The sequence below is a fragment of the Coloeus monedula genome (genome assembly GCF_965178545.1).
Source record: "Coloeus monedula genome assembly, chromosome: 7".
Taxonomy (NCBI): domain Eukaryota; kingdom Metazoa; phylum Chordata; class Aves; order Passeriformes; family Corvidae; genus Coloeus; species Coloeus monedula.
This window is the reverse complement of record NC_138787.1, coordinates 11,163,225-11,178,685: the sequence shown is the minus strand read 5'-3', so window position 1 is coordinate 11,178,685 and position 15,461 is coordinate 11,163,225. Positions and strand designations below refer to the sequence as shown.

The 15,461-nt window shown below is 38.2% G+C and overlaps 1 protein-coding gene across 1 annotated transcript in view; it reads left to right on the top strand.

Moving 5' to 3' along the window:
• RFTN2 (raftlin family member 2) overlaps nt 1-15,348 on the top strand; it is a 32,433-nt gene extending 17,085 nt beyond the window's left edge. The window contains exons 9-10 of the mRNA XM_082285420.1: nt 6,174-6,252; nt 10,591-15,348. Coding sequence (XP_082141546.1) covers nt 6,174-6,252; nt 10,591-10,860 — 349 coding nt within the window. The 3' untranslated portion in view covers nt 10,861-15,348. The remainder of the gene's footprint in view (nt 1-6,173; nt 6,253-10,590) is intronic.
• Nucleotides 15,349-15,461: the final 113 nt, after the last annotated feature.

Genomic DNA, 15,461 nt, shown 5'->3' with positions numbered 1-15,461 from the left:
CCCAGTCCACAGCAATGGGGTTACTCATGCTTCAACCGGAAACAAGTGTGGGAATGTTTCACTAGTTTAGGACCTTGGTGAATGACTGATTTAGACTATGGAAAAAGTCATGTTGTCACAAGACAGTCATGGAGTATTTATTTCAAGTTAGGGCAGAGAATGTGCTAATCCAGCAAGTTATTGGGCTGTTTCTCTTCTTTAATATAGACATTATGGTTCACCTCAAATATAGTACCAGACTACTGGATTTCAGTCTCTAGCTGTATTGCTTATTTAGGTCATTGATGGGCCTCTTTTCTACATAAGAGGAAAGCTAAATTGCAGACCTGGATTTTCCATAACATTCCAGGCTTTTTTTTTCTTAAATAACCCCCTGAAAAGGTACTCTGGCTTTCATCACAGTATCAAGCTAAAAAATGGCCAATGAAACACTAGACCAAGCACACTTAATGCCTCTCTTCTCTCATCATTTTTTTCTTAAAGTTCTCCACCCATAAGATTGCCAAACTTCAAAAACAAACAGATGTACTGAGACAGGACTTAGGGCTCATTAGCAGCTGTGGGAAGAGTGGGTGACTTGAGTAATCTTTGGATCCCAGACCTCACTGTGTTAAATCAAGACAGCATGAAAAAGATGTGAATGAAAGATTAAGAAAACTGCTGCAAGAAAGTGGAGTTCTGGTCAAGTGATTTGACATAAATAAATCAACTCACCCCGCATAAGGAGGCTTTTGTGATAAGGCAATAGGTGTTGGGTTTTTTTGGCAGTGGTTTTTCTAATAGTTGATTTCAACCAACTGGTTAAATGCAAAGACAAAAGAAGTTGTAGTAAAATATGGCATGTTCTGTTGCTTATTTTTTTTTAAGGGTCTATGTTTCGTTTTCCTCTGGAAGAAGCAGTTTCCAGAATATGAAACAAATGGTTATCCTTTAATTTCTGCAATAATTTTGTAGTCTAAGTGTATTAGCTTTGAACATGGTGACTTAAGGGCTATATGAACTACTCGGCCTGGTTTTCATAAACAGCTGAAATTTTGGCCAAATCTTAGAGCTTGAGAGTAAGTGTTCAGAATCTGGGTTTAATCTGTGAAGAATGCCAGAGAAGAATGAGAGAGAGATTTTAGTAGTCATGGTGTGTTGTGAGTCATAGGATGACAGAATTTTTAACTGCCAACCAACCTTTTGTGTCCCCCAAGCAATGTAACTGAACCAGCCCCATAGGGTTTGGATAAGCAGGGTCAGGAATGTCCTGAGCAGCTGCTGAATGACACTCTGGGAGTGTCAGTCTGTGCTTGCAGCACATCACATGGTGTTGGTTTGTACCTCATAGATCGCAGAGCAAAGGCAGGGCCAATTAAAAGAGGCAAAGTGCTGTAAGAAAAAAAGTTAGGACTCAGTGCTGTAGGAAGCATCAACGGACTGATTAGGCTGGAGCTGTTCCTTGAATTAGAGAGAATATACCAGGAAGATATTTAGGTCTCAAATAGTGCTGTATCCCAGATGTGAAACAACCAGAGCATTAAATAGCAGTGCTCATGCTAAAGGGGGTTGTATCCTGGCCAACTCTGAAACTGGATTCATTTTGTATCCATACTAGAGTAACTCAGATTAATAAAAACCATTTATTTTCTGGCCTGAATGGTTGAGTAGGAGTCTGTGTGAATTGTCTAATGCTTGTTATCCCAAGCTGAGTTACTCTTGGAAGAAGTAGGATGAATCATGTTTTGTGTGCCTGCAGTACATCTCATATACAGCAATTCAATTTTCTTAAAAAAAGTAAAAAAAGCTTATGAACAAGAATTTCTAATTAGGAATTGAGAATTCATAAGAGTCAGAAAATGAATGCCTTCCTGTTCTGATAAGCTAAGTAGTGATTGATAACAACTATTTTTAGGCAGTGATGTTGGTATTTAAAGAGGAGAAGAAATTCTTGGAAGGTCACTGTGTGTCTGCTGTGAAAGATGCCATTGCTGTGGTGGTAGGTTATCCTAGGAATGCAAAAGTCTTAATAAAGAGGGACACTTTATGCTGATCAACAGCTGGTTTTTTTCCCAGACTTGAAACTCTGACCTCAAAACCCAGCCTGAATATTAAGGGGCTTCAGAAACACTGAAAAAACAAAAAAAGCAACATTTTGGGATGATCTGAAAAATGATGTTTTCATAATTTTTAATATAGAATTTGTGCATAGTATGTAAAGAAAATTTTCTATTGTCCCCGTTTTTACTCACTGTAGTACTTTCCTCTATTCTGTCTTCCTTTTCTCCTAATTTATTGCAAAACTTTCCCTCATCTCAGATCTTTTGTGATCTGTTCTTAGACATTGTGCCCACTGCTTGTCTGCAGAAGAATAGTGTAATCAACAGGCCAGTATGGGTTCTAGGTGTGTGATGGAATTGTTGTGCCCTGGTGTGTTCCTTTTCAGGTTTTTACATGGTTAGGATCTGAAACAGTTTAAAAAACACCAGGCTGTCATACATGTTCCTATGTGGGTTTGTAGTTTTTAATGTTTTTACAGATCTTAATAAAATCAGATGTCCTGATGCATGGACTGTTCTGAGAGCTGAATGTCGTGGGTCACTGTCCCATTCATGCAGGGACGGTAGTCTGGAGATCTGTTTAGTCCTTTACCTCCTATGTCAACAGTTAAATTATGTTGGATGCAGGAAACATTTCCCTGAGAAAAGTTAACTTTCTTGAAACATGCAGTGGTGATTTTGTGCAGTGTTGTTTGAAAAATAAACTCTGTGGGTCTTGGGTTTTTTTTGGCCTGCACACTACAGATTGCATAGAAGCCCTCTTCTGACAGTGATTCTGTTTTTGCTAGAAATATGAGGAAATAGAACATGAAAAAAATGCATATGATGCAATGCTTGTTGTATCCATCCATGTTGGGTATTTAAACTGTGTCAGGGGTCAATAAAGAAATTTTTAGATGAAAGAAAGCAGACCATAAAAGAATACCAGACAGATCCACAAAAATGTTATTGACCTAAAGAACCCCCTGCACTACATACAAGTCTTATTTAATTGGTGAATTCCTTCAAGACAAGAATTTGATAGTAATGATGCCAAGCTCAGAAGATAAAGAGCAAGAAAAAAATTAATAGTCCTTTTAGGAGTTAAGTCTAGTGAGTATCTAGAAAATACTTTCCTTGTAAATTAGTGCTGCTGCAGTTTTTAGTATGGTATTATTATGAGTTTGTGGAAGTCCATAGATGTTTGTGGTTGAAAATTAGTAGTATTTCTAAGGCTTTTAAATTTTTCATTTAATAGATCCTCTAAGCCAGGACACTTGGTATCCCAGGCTGGTGTCTGTCTCAAAACTGAAAGTCTAGGTAATCCACAGTTCCAAAGGAGTGCAAAGTTTTATTTTGAGAAATGAAAAAAAAACCACCCCTGAATAGATGAAAATAATTTATCTTATTTCCTGTGTTCATTTTTCAGAAAATTTTGTCTAACATCTATTCTAAGTGCTTTGTATATCAAATGTTCATGCATAAAAAAATGGAACTGGAAAAACCAGAGCCATTGGCAGTACTACTGAGCTTGTAGCTTCATGGTTGTTTTGGACGACTTAAATATAGATGTGTAAGAGGACACAGTTTTTGCCCATACAGCATAAGCAGACAAACAAAGTGCTGGTGTTTCAACAAAAGTCTCTGTTGCTCTTCATCACTCTTAAAAGAAGAGACAGGAAAAAGGCTTCAGCAGCCTTACTCTGCAGTGACCTTTATTTCCCTTCACTGATTACTGTAGTCCCTGAAAATGGGCAAGGCAGACTACGGGCAATGCAGTGCAAAAACACTGACTTTGTGGTTATTAATTTATCATGGCTCACTACTTAATCTATGGTTTCAAAATGCCCTGATTTACGAGGCAAAGAGGGAGTATAGAAATGTGAGGGAAACTATGGAGCTTCCCTTGCTCTAAGCACTTTTTCTCATTTAAATTCTGTGGAAATCCCACTGTCATTGAGTTCTTTGTGAATTAAGCTCATAGCAGCTTTGTCGTGTGCGGCATTTTAATAAGGTCAGACTTAGAAAGTTGTTAATTTACTTCTTGTCTGCTCACCATCGTGTCCTTTTTCTGTTCTAGTAGAATTTGTACAAGCTGTAGCTTAATGTTTGGGTTTTTTTCCTTTTCTCTGAAGGAATGCAGACACTGTTACAAAATAAGCCCTAGGCTCTTCCCCATGCCAGGGACTGTGCTCAGCCCTGTTGCTTAGAAGAGACATTTTTCAATTGATCAAAAGAGACATAACTGAGGCACAGAGAAATACCTAGCCAAGTGGAATAAGGTTGTAGGATTGCAGATTTCCTTGTAATGTCTTAAAATCTAAACACTTTCTTTTAATGAATGCAAATAATGAGGTAGGGACTCTTTGAACAGGAAACCTTGTTAGGCTTAAGGAAATGAATGAATTTGTTCTCCTGCATTCTTGTTTTTCCCACAAGCTGGAATTTTAGTTCTGTTTTCATCCAAGGAAGACATGCAAAGATATGCCATGACCTGAGTTCGGCTAGACTGAAAGGAAGATTATGAGGGGCCAAACACAATCACAAACCCATCATCACTATTGATCTGAGTCCCTGTCTATGCAGGGAATAGCACTGGTTTGTGTACTTTCTCAGACCTTATGTCCAGAAGCTTTAGTGTAGGGCAGGCTGTTAACGAGCTCTTCTGAGCTCATAGGAAGAGTTTTAATCCCTGGTTTTTCTTGGAGCAAGTCCCTGATGTTAAATACAAAATAATTTTCAGTCTTGAAAGATGCATCAGTTACCTTAACTTCATGTGTGTGGTGGTTAACCTTGTTACAAACCCATGCTGAAGTAAAAGCTTACATTATTGTAGTAGTTCTTTCTGTAATGTTATGCATAATAACAGTTTTGATTGGTAGAATAGGTAGAATCATAAATACTTCAAATGAAGTCCCATCTCTTTGGTGTTTCTATTTTGCTACTTACATTTAGTGCACTCTTAAATCTGTAGTCACCCTTTTGCCAAAGTATTTCAGTGTTTTGCCTTGGTATGCTTCAGCATCTTACTGAATACTGCCCAGAAGCAGCTGGGGGAAGAAGAGCCTATAAAAATGTAGTATCTGATATTTAGAAGGACACAGGAATTTTTAAAATCTCTCATTCTAGAGTTCTCATCTTGAAATTGTTTCACTTTCAGTGACATGGAGTTGGGCTTTGTATTATATATCCTGTCAATGTGGTGACATGTATTTCTGGTGCAAAGGTGATGAAAATAGATTAAAACTTAAAGGATGTATTTATCATCACTACTAAGGCTATAATACTTATGAAACATCGTATCAGTAATATCTGATTTGGTCTTGGGAGCAACTTCACTTGTCATGTTTATTGTTCTACAAGTATTCCCTTTTGGGGAAAAAACCCAACACCTGTGCTTTGTCTACCACAACAGTATTAGTATCTGCAAAAGTTCCAGGACTGAAGTTGCTTTCTTTTTTTTTTCCCCTGTTCTTCTGAAACATTTCTCTTGTCCTGCCTATGCTGGTACCTCCCTCATACAAAACAGCCAGTGTCATTTATCTCATTCTTGATGTAGAGCTTATTAAAACTGAGCTGAGTCCCTTTATCCATAGGTGGTGAGGCAGCAAGCTTATCCTCCTGTGTCAGATGACATTTTACAGCAACTTTTATTTAGCAGTAAAGAATGTTAATTCCTAAGTTTCATACCACAAAGTATTGAGAGATTTGTTGAAGCTATGGATCTGTTAAGATTGGGCCTCGTTGTTGTGATGTTAATAGGTAGTAATATGTTGCTGTATATTTTACAGTGAAGATTAAGTTAAATAAAGACTTGAAGGTTTGCTTCAGACATAAATGTGCAGACTTGGATTAAAAGTATTAAAAGTAGGAGCTCTAATATTTAAACTTTCAAGAGCACATATGTTAAATAACTCCAATTATGGTAGTACAAATTACTGGTCTGTCCATATTTCCATGTGCATCACCTTAACCCAGTTCTGTGCTTCTGGTTTTTTAAAAATATCATTATAGAACTGTTGAGGAATTAATAAACTGGCTAATGCTCTGTAGTCTGTCCTCACTCATGGACTTAGACCCAGTTTAAAGTTGAATTTGAATGTTAGTGACAATTATTGCCTTTCAAACATAGAAATTATTTTCTTTAAATTTTAGTGAAGGAAATCTGGCCACAAAGCAAGTAATTTTTCTTCAGAGACCTGTTATGTGGAGTTCTTCTGTCCAGACACCAGAGGTGAGTAACATATTTGTGCTATTAATATAAAAAAAATTAGTACTGCACATAATGGTAAGATACAGAAACAAACTAAACTTCAGAATTAATGGGGGGGGGGGGGGAATAGCAGAACAGGGTTTCCCCTCAAACAAGTTCAAGTTTGTGGATATTTTTTATAGCTGGATCACATGTTATTTTTTTTCCTCAACTTACTCTTAAGCCATGGAGAAAAGCATAAGCATGCTAAAAACCTGTTTTATGCTAAGGAATTACTGTGTCTCAGGTGAATGAGGTTGGCTATGCTATATTTCCTTGGAAGTCTTTAGGGAGTCTTAAAAGTTCTGATCAAAATCCTGCATCTCTTGCGCATGAAATGGAAAACTGTCTTGGCCTTCAGAACATCTACTTTCACGTTTTTAGAAGAAAGAATTGTTAAGCTGTGCTGTGAGGGATACTGTAATCTGCAGGTTATCAGGGTGAAGGGTTGTTGTTGCATGAAAATGTGTGACAGAGATAGAGGGTTTAAAGTTCCTGCAGCTGAACCTCAAAAACTCCTTGTCCCTTTTGAGTGAAGCTCCCATAGCAGTGGTTCTATCAAGTGCTTTGAGGATTAAGTAACTCCGTCTCCACGTTCTGCTCAGTCAGTGTCACAGCAGTTACAGCACCTGCACAGTACTGCAGTAAATCCTGCTGTGGCCAGAGAAGGGTGAACTACTGGTGGGCTTTTCTTTACCAAGTCTTTTGACATACTGTGATGGGTTTCCACTTTTGGTTCTTTCTGGTTTTCAGTGGCTGGTTGAGCTTTCTCTATTCTACATGTCTTTCCTGTGATAGTCTTAAGCAGTTAGGACAGCTATGAATGTTTTCACTCATGTCCAGTACTGGAGTAGTAACTTTACAAACTCATTCATGGCATTATATATTGTATGGCAGTGATACCTAACTGCTTCTTTCTGTACCTGTATAAATACTTCCATGAGTCTCTAAATTTCTTGCATTTGTATTTGATCTTTCTCTGTGTTTTTTACTGTCTGTTCAGTGTGGTCATCATCTGTGTTTTCCTTTGTTTAGTGTTTCTAAAATATACTCTTCCTTTTTTTGTTCTTCTCCAGGCTTCTGCTTATCTCCAGACTAACTTCCTTCTCACTGTGTCCCCTGATAATTAGTACTTCCATGCCTTGAAGAACTGCCTTCAGCATGCATAGTTCAAGTCCTATTTTATTGTTTTTGTCTCTGCCACTGTCTCAATTCCCAGCTAGTTCTCGTACACTATAATTTATTTCTTCATTTACAGAATTGGAGCTTTTGCTTTTTTTTTTCTCTTCAGTGTTCTGTGGTCTCCTTTGCTGGTGTCTTAATCTCTCTCCATTCGTACCCTCTTCTAAATTCTGTTAGTGGAATTTTTTCCCTAACCACCTTGTGTGTAGAAAGCATCGCCAGCTTTTATCTTTAAAACCTTCTGACTTTGTAGTCTTTACTTTCTTTCCTAATACATTTCTGAAAGTATGTTTTGGACCGCAATTTTTGATAGCAGTATTGTAAATATATAATACAGTATCATGTCAGTCATAAAATAATGCTTTTCCTGATGCTTTCATACCTCATTAATACTCTGTATATAATAAGGGCATGAACTCCTGACACAAGTATTTTTCTCTTGCTAAGGCATAATGTTACTTCTAACTATGTGTCTCTTCAAAGGCAGCATAACTGTATGTCACAAGTTGGATTCTGCCAAGAGATGTAATACAAACCAGTTCTGTAAAAACATTCAGTCTGAGGAACTGATGAATCTTTGAGACATGGTTTAAATTAAAAATAGGAAGCATTATGCTCACTGTTCAAATTCTTTTACCCTGTTGTGGGGTGATGAGCAGCCTTGGTGTATACAAATAAAATGTGTTTTGTAGTTGTTTTATTTTGTTGTAATGGGACACTAATGACTAAAGCATTAAATATACTCAAAGTAAACAAGAAATAGCTGATTTGTAGCCATTTATGTCAGGATTTCTGTGTTTAAAATCCGAACAAAATGTGCTTTTTTCAGTACCAATGAATGTTTTACTTCTCTACCAGGAAATTTCAGTATGCTGAGGTCATTTAGCATGGGATGAATAGGTAACTGGGGCTGAAGCTGAAACATTTAACAGAGTTACATTTTCCTTCTGTTTTGGCAGTTACATTGGTTTTCCCCTGAATCTTAGTCTTTTTTACTTCACTGCTTTTTTTTTTTTTTTTTTTTTTACCAAAATGTTTGCTAGTTTTGCATTGAGTAGCTAGACTTCAGCTGTAAAACAAGCTACTGAAATTTGAAAGCATTCCCTTCTGCTCTAGGAACTTTTATGTTTAGGGGGGGTTTTGTTGAGCTTTTTATTTTGGTTGGGGTTTGTTCATTTGGGAGTTTTTGTTGGCTTTTGGGGGGGTGTTTTGTTTTTGTGGGATTTTTTGGTATTGTGTAGCCTTTATTTAAAATGTCCCCTGGACAGTGATGACACAGCTGTACAACTTCGTCAAACTGTTGCAAACTTTTTTGTAAAAACATTTAATTCCTGTGATTGTATATTGTTGGTCATGACATCTTCCTCTTCATTTGTGCTGTGTATCTGTTCACTGATGTTCATATGACATTAAAGCTGCTGTTAAAAGAAATTTTATGTCCACAACTTAGGATGTTTTTGGAACACAGAAATATTACAGATACCTAAAGTTTAAGTTAAAAGAAAATTGCATCACAACTTATGATTTTTTAAGCATACACTTAGCATGTTTGCAACTCAGATACCTTAAGAAGAATGCTGCTAACAAGGCTCTTTCATTACTGAACTAAGAAAGCAGCCTCATCCAGCCTTCTCATCACTTAACTATCAAGCCCTGGTAACATCACTTTCCAGTTCCTCTCAGTGCAGCAGGGTCTGGCCATGGAAGGAGCTTTGCTCCTTAGGCATGTTCAGCTGTTGGATCTCCATGACTTCTGTTCTAGAAAATGGCAACATGGGGTATGGGGTGCTTTCTGTATTCAGATTTTTTTTTTGGTTGTTGGATTGAATTAAGAATTGCCATTTCTAAAGGAAGTTTTGATTCAGTAAGAATTGAGGGGAACCCCTCTATTACCTGGTCTCTTAATCTCACAGGGTCTCTTTTCTGAGGATGGAGTATGTTATACCTTCACAGCTCATCTCCCTGCCTTCTTGTATATTCGTGGGGGTAGTGTGTTATGGCCTGGCTTATGATTTATGTAATAGTACAAAAGCTTCTTGGGTTACAAGGGCTGTACTGTCTCAATGGACTTTTTGTTTGTCACATACCATTTGCTTTTCTAAGAAAGAATTCAGAGGATGAGATGCAAGATTGAACCATGCAGTGTTTGAGGGGATTGGGTTTTTTTCTTTATTTCCCTTAAGCAGACTTTTCCATCCTCTTACTATGGCATCCAGGCAAAACTTATTTCCTTCTGTTTCTCCTGAGGCAATGCTATTTCCTCTTAGTCTAATTTCCCAGTGTCCCCTGTAACAGCTTTCCTAAATATGTTTCCTTTAGCCACATGGGCCATTGTTTTTACTGTTTAAAAAGGATTTGAGAAAAGACAATGTACAGACAGGGGACACAAACTTGCCAAAGCATAGTAAAAGTCTTTGGAGTGGTTTTGTTTCTGAAGTGTTTGCACTGTGTCCTTCAGACACTGAAATGCAGCTCTGTGCTGAGGCTGGATTCCCTCTTTGCTTCATGTGCTCCTTGTGTGGGCAGGGCCGTGTCCCCTGGCAAACATCTCCTGGTGTAGAAGTGCTTGTGCTGAGAGCAGGGCTCCAGGCAGGTGGCTCAGGGCACTTCTGCCTTCCTGACCCTGCTCCTCTGTTGTGGCTCAAGGTACTGACATTGTCTCTGGAGGTGCTGCATCATCACAGATCTGAGTAACTCAGGTAGCTCCTGATGCTGAACTGAGATAAATGTTTTATTTATTTGTGGTGCCTCAGAGAACCCTTAGCATAGTCTGGTAGGTCTATTGTTTGCAGAAATCACAATCTGCTTACTTTTCTTTTTGATATTGCCAACCATCATTTCAACAAGAAAGATGTCAGGCAATACCAATACCAATGCCAGACTGTATTTATACTGAGTTCCTCCTGTGCAAGGACTCTGTAGATCCCATTTCAAATGGCTGTATAGAACAGCCACTGACTTCTATCTGCATAATTTACCATGGGAATTGTAACTGCCTCCTCAGATAATGGCACATTTCTCACACTCAGTGTTAAAATGCAGCTCACACTAAATCTATCCACAATTCATTGCAAAGTGTTTGGCTGGATTGTTTTTCCCCTAAATAAGCTAACATATCAACATCCTCTTGTATTTCAGAGGAAATCCTTAAGACAAGTGAGTGGGGAAGAAAAAGGCAGAGTGTCCAGCAGAAGTGTTGGATCAGACACAGCTACTTCTTACCCTGTAGAAACTGGACAACCACCTGACGAGTTTCACCTATCTCCTTCTAAACAATGTTGGATCAAGGAGGGATCCTCCCATTATGGAGGCTTTCCAGGATTCAGTAGCAGTGATGGAGTATTAAGGGAACTGGATGATGGACAATTTGACCAGGAAGATGGAGTCACTCAGGTCACGTGTATGTGATAAAGTAAGTAACTGCATCAAATGGACATGTACATAAATCATACAAGCGGATTTTTTTTTAAAAATTACACTACTTTAAATGCATTGGTATAATCCCCTATGATTCTTCCCAAACTCCTTTTGTATTTTTGTCATTTTCCTTGTTGTGTTAATCCTACTGTAGTAATTTTGTAGTAATACTACTGCAAAATAACTTGGTTTTCTGTCTTTAATAGTAGAACTACATGACTTGGGTGCTCTGCTAATTTGTTAATGCTTTTGACAAGCAAGGAAGCAAAAGCTGCAAAACAGTGACAGTTTGAATTGTGTGAGAGAGAAAGGAATGAGGATGTTTAGAATTTTCCACAAGCTGGAGGAATGTTTTTGGGTTTGTTTGGTTGTTTTGTTGTTCAGGGTTTTTTAAGGATGTTGTAAATATTGGTGGGGAAAAATGAACTGTCTGGCTGTTGTTAACTTTTAATGTAATTTTCAATTTATTTGCCTTGCCTAAGTTCAAAAGCCTAGAGAAATGTCAAGTCTTACACTAGAGTGTTAATAATTTAAGCTATATTCAGACTTGGTATGGACAGAAAAAACTCAGGAGGCTGGAGGTAGATACTTGCTCCTGGAATGCAACTTCACCTATGCAGTTTTTACTGGGTTCTTTGTACATGTAAGCCAGGAGCTTATAGCTTGTATTATAAAGATATACTTGTGAGTGGAAATTAAGAACTGCTCATCCCCTGAAAGATAACTTGCAGTCTGTGAACAAGTAGTTTGAGAAGCTCCCTAAGAAGCATTCAGAGCCGTGTGCACAGTGATGCTGCTAATGCATAGGAGGAGAATGTAGGCTAAACTTCATAGGCAATATTAGATTGATGTAGATATACAAATGTCTCAGCTAAATGTATCTCACACTGGATAAAGTGTATTGACCTGCATCAAATACCAGACTTGATGTTCAGAGGAAAGGATCAAGTTGCTGTGCTTCCATCCTTACTATGGGGAGGAGCTGCTTGTGTTAAGGGAGGTTAATGCTGGCAAGGTTCTGCAGGGAGAGGGACAAACACCAATTGCTTTTGTGCTGATGTCTGGAAACTGTATTTTACAGAGAAGAAGCTGAACAAAAATGCATCTTCAGAAGGCAAATGTGATTGTAACTAAAATATGCATTTTTCATTTAGTTTTAGAAGCAAAAACCTTATAAATTCTCATCTTTAAGCTACTGCAAAATAATTTGGTCAAAATGAGAAGTCAGAACAGAACTGAGCAAATGTATTCGTAACTCTGCTCTCAGTGTTTGCAGTACAGCACACACATCACCCAGGGATTTTGATACCTGTCTTTGTTGTGCTGCAAACATAGATGTCATGAATCATTTACCTACAACACCCTGTTCCCCATGGATGGCATCCCAGAGCTGCTGTGGGACTCTGCCTTATCACAGTGGTAGATGCTGGCACTAAATGCAGTGGGCAGATTAATGCAGTGACAGGAACACCAACAATTAACTCCAAATAAGCACCCCAGGAGATGACCAGGATAGTGGAGGTTCAATTGCAGTCTCAGAGCTGTGCAAAGAGCATGGGCAGTAGCTGCTTATTTCAGTAAGCAAAACTAACACATGCAGGAAAATAGTTTATTTTTATAGGTCAGGGGGTTGGGGGAAGACCCATTCTACTGACATAATTATGATAGGGGGAGAGCTTGAAATAATACTGCTTTGGAGCTGCTTCCTGATGTGCGTAGGAAATTCTTACAGGCAGGCTTGTTTCTTTTTTTCTTTGGAAGAGCAACTCTTAACAAGTGTTTGTAGCAGGTTTGGGGGTTTTCTTCCAAAAAATCTACAGCTCTGGAAACTGGCTTCAACTTCTTTTTCCCATTGCATGCAGTAGGGAGTGATGGGAGCACCTCAAATAGCGGGCACTGTAAGAAACCCCTTCTTGCAAAGGCTCTTCTCCCAGCTTTCCCACAAGCATCTCGAGGTCAGGGATGTGGGGTGTGAGCCTGGTGTTCATTCCCTGTCTGGGGGCACTGTGGGGAGGAAGAACCCCCTGCTGAGAGGGGGAGCGTGCTGGGCTGGGTGTCCCTGCAGAGCCTGCCCCAAGTGCTGCTTTCTCTTGTGGCCAATACTCGGGGAGCACTGGTCATGGTCACAGGCAGCAGGGATCTCCTCCATGGGACACAGATGGGGAAGAGCGATGAAAATATAAGTTATACCCATCTTTGCCAGAAAGCCAGGTAACTCTAGCATATTAAAAATGGAGTAACAGCTGGTTTCAGGCAACTTGGAATATGTTGCTCTACTTCTAGAAGTTTTTTAATGAGTTATCCAAAACTTGTGTGTGTAATTTTAACTATTGGTCGTTCTCCATACAAGTCCAACCTGTAAAATGGGCAAAAATTCGTTAAAAACTCCAATTCTGAATATTTTTGTTAGAGCTTTTAAAGTATATCAAAGAAATTACCTTTTATAAAGCAAGATCCTTGCTTAAGATAGTAAACATTAGTGAGTCCTAAACCAAAACTGAACTATAAGTATTTAAGCAAGTTACAAAGTGGTAAATTTAATGCAGTTTCTCTTTCTAGAATGCATCCATTGGATAAAAAGAATTATTTAACTTTTAACTGAGATCTTTCTGTATCACCTGTTGAAAGTGCAGAAAATTCAAATAAAACAGTACCTTTCTAAAAGAAATATTCTGCTTACAATTAATGAAATGTAAACAAGAGAGACTCTTGTTTTGGAACTAGGGTGGAAATTGAGTATGCCCTGGATGTCCACAGGTATACTAGAATATCATCACTTTTAGAAAGAAAGGTGCTTTTCAAAATGAAATAAAGCCATATTCTTTTTCAGCAGCCCTCAAGTTTTAAATGTGCCTTAGTCCTTGCTCATGAGTCTCACAGGTGTTGACAGTGCTGCAAACCTCTGAATTTCTTTCAGTATAACTATGCTGAATTGTTTTGTCTGAACCCACTCAGCAATTCCTGGATTGTTAAGGACAGCTTGGTTTTTTAATGTCATTTGTCTTGTAGTATCAAAGTTGCCTGTGCTGTAGAAATACTCATCTGAATTGTTTGCTTTTGAAAGTCAGGGCAAGTAAGTTGCTTGCTCAGCCTGTGTGAAGACAGTGCAAGAATTATCTGACTTCGTGCACTTGATCACTTGTCTTCCTAAGGCATGGATGTTGAAACTGAAAACATTGAAAATACTTCTAAAATAAATTATGAAAAATCTTCTGTTTTGTTCTTTGTAGTAAAAAATTCTGAAAGACCACTCTATCTTGGACAAGTAAAAAGGGGAGGGGGCATTTTGGATATAGGAGATTTGATTTCAGATCCTTATCTGTCTGACATAAACCAGACCATTAATTAAGGTTTGCCTTTACTAGTGTGGTGACCAGCACTGTCCATTAAGCAAAGCAGGTTTGTAAATCAGAGGACATGTCAGAGTAACTAGCAAAACTTTTTTGGTCTGCTTGTATTGTACACACTGCTCGGCTTTCATTTTACCAGAATGTATTTAACTTTTTGTTGAAAGAATTGCAACTTAAAGCATGGATGTGTTCTCTGACAAAAACTAGTAAGTACACTTTTTGCAGTCAATAACAAGACTTCAGCCAGGAGCCTGTGTGTTTGAAATGTAGTAGGGAAGCCCCTTTCCTGATTTTGACAACAGAAATGCTCTGCAACTATTAGAACAGAATGCAGCCAATAGTGTTCATGAACCTCTGCAAAAGACTGTTTATACTTTCTGATGCTTAAATTGTTTGGAGAGGAAATAGTTTTCTAATGTTTACAAACAGGAAGAAACTGTCCACAGTTAAATATTTTGTACCCTGCTCATAACTGTCAGAACAGTTTATTTACATACCTGGTCAGCTCAATAAATGGCTGCTTCACTTGTTTCTGGTCTGTAAAATATTTTCTTTTTGTACAGGTTCAGATTTTTTCTATAGTTCATATAGGAAGATTACCATTAGAAGTAATTACCAAATCAGTTACCAGTTTATGATGTTTGTGTCACACTGACATTAACTGGGTTAGATCAATGTATACTTTGCCTCAAGCTAAAATTACCTTTTTCCAGTCTTGTCTGTACAGCAAAGCCTGATAGAGTTAATGCCATCTGGTAAAAGCTCATTAAGTTTTCCCTGTTCTTAGTATATTTATCTTTTGAAAATGGAGGTTGCTGTCTTGACAGTTCCCTGTGGCTTAACACCATGGCTGATGTGTTGGAACATAATGCTAAGCCAAAGGTGAGGAAAAACCCCAGTGACAAAAGGAAGAAGTCATTTGACAGTGAGTCTTTGCTTACAGCCTTTGTGTCTGTGACATGCAGTCATAATGTGCTTATTTTGTATCTGGAGGGCCCTCTTCTAGATCTCCCATATTTTAACTGTAGAACCAGCATGTTCTGATTTGTGGGATGTATAAATTTGAGGTCTGACTTGCAAGTTCCTAATGAGTATTGTATTTCTCTACTTCTGAAAGAAGAACGACAACTTGACTCGAGCACACCTTGTAGCAGAGATGGGGGGGAGCATCCAAAGGTCTGTTGGAAACAGTTGCTGTGTTCTCTGACAACATGAAACATGAGAATAAATTGTCAAAATATA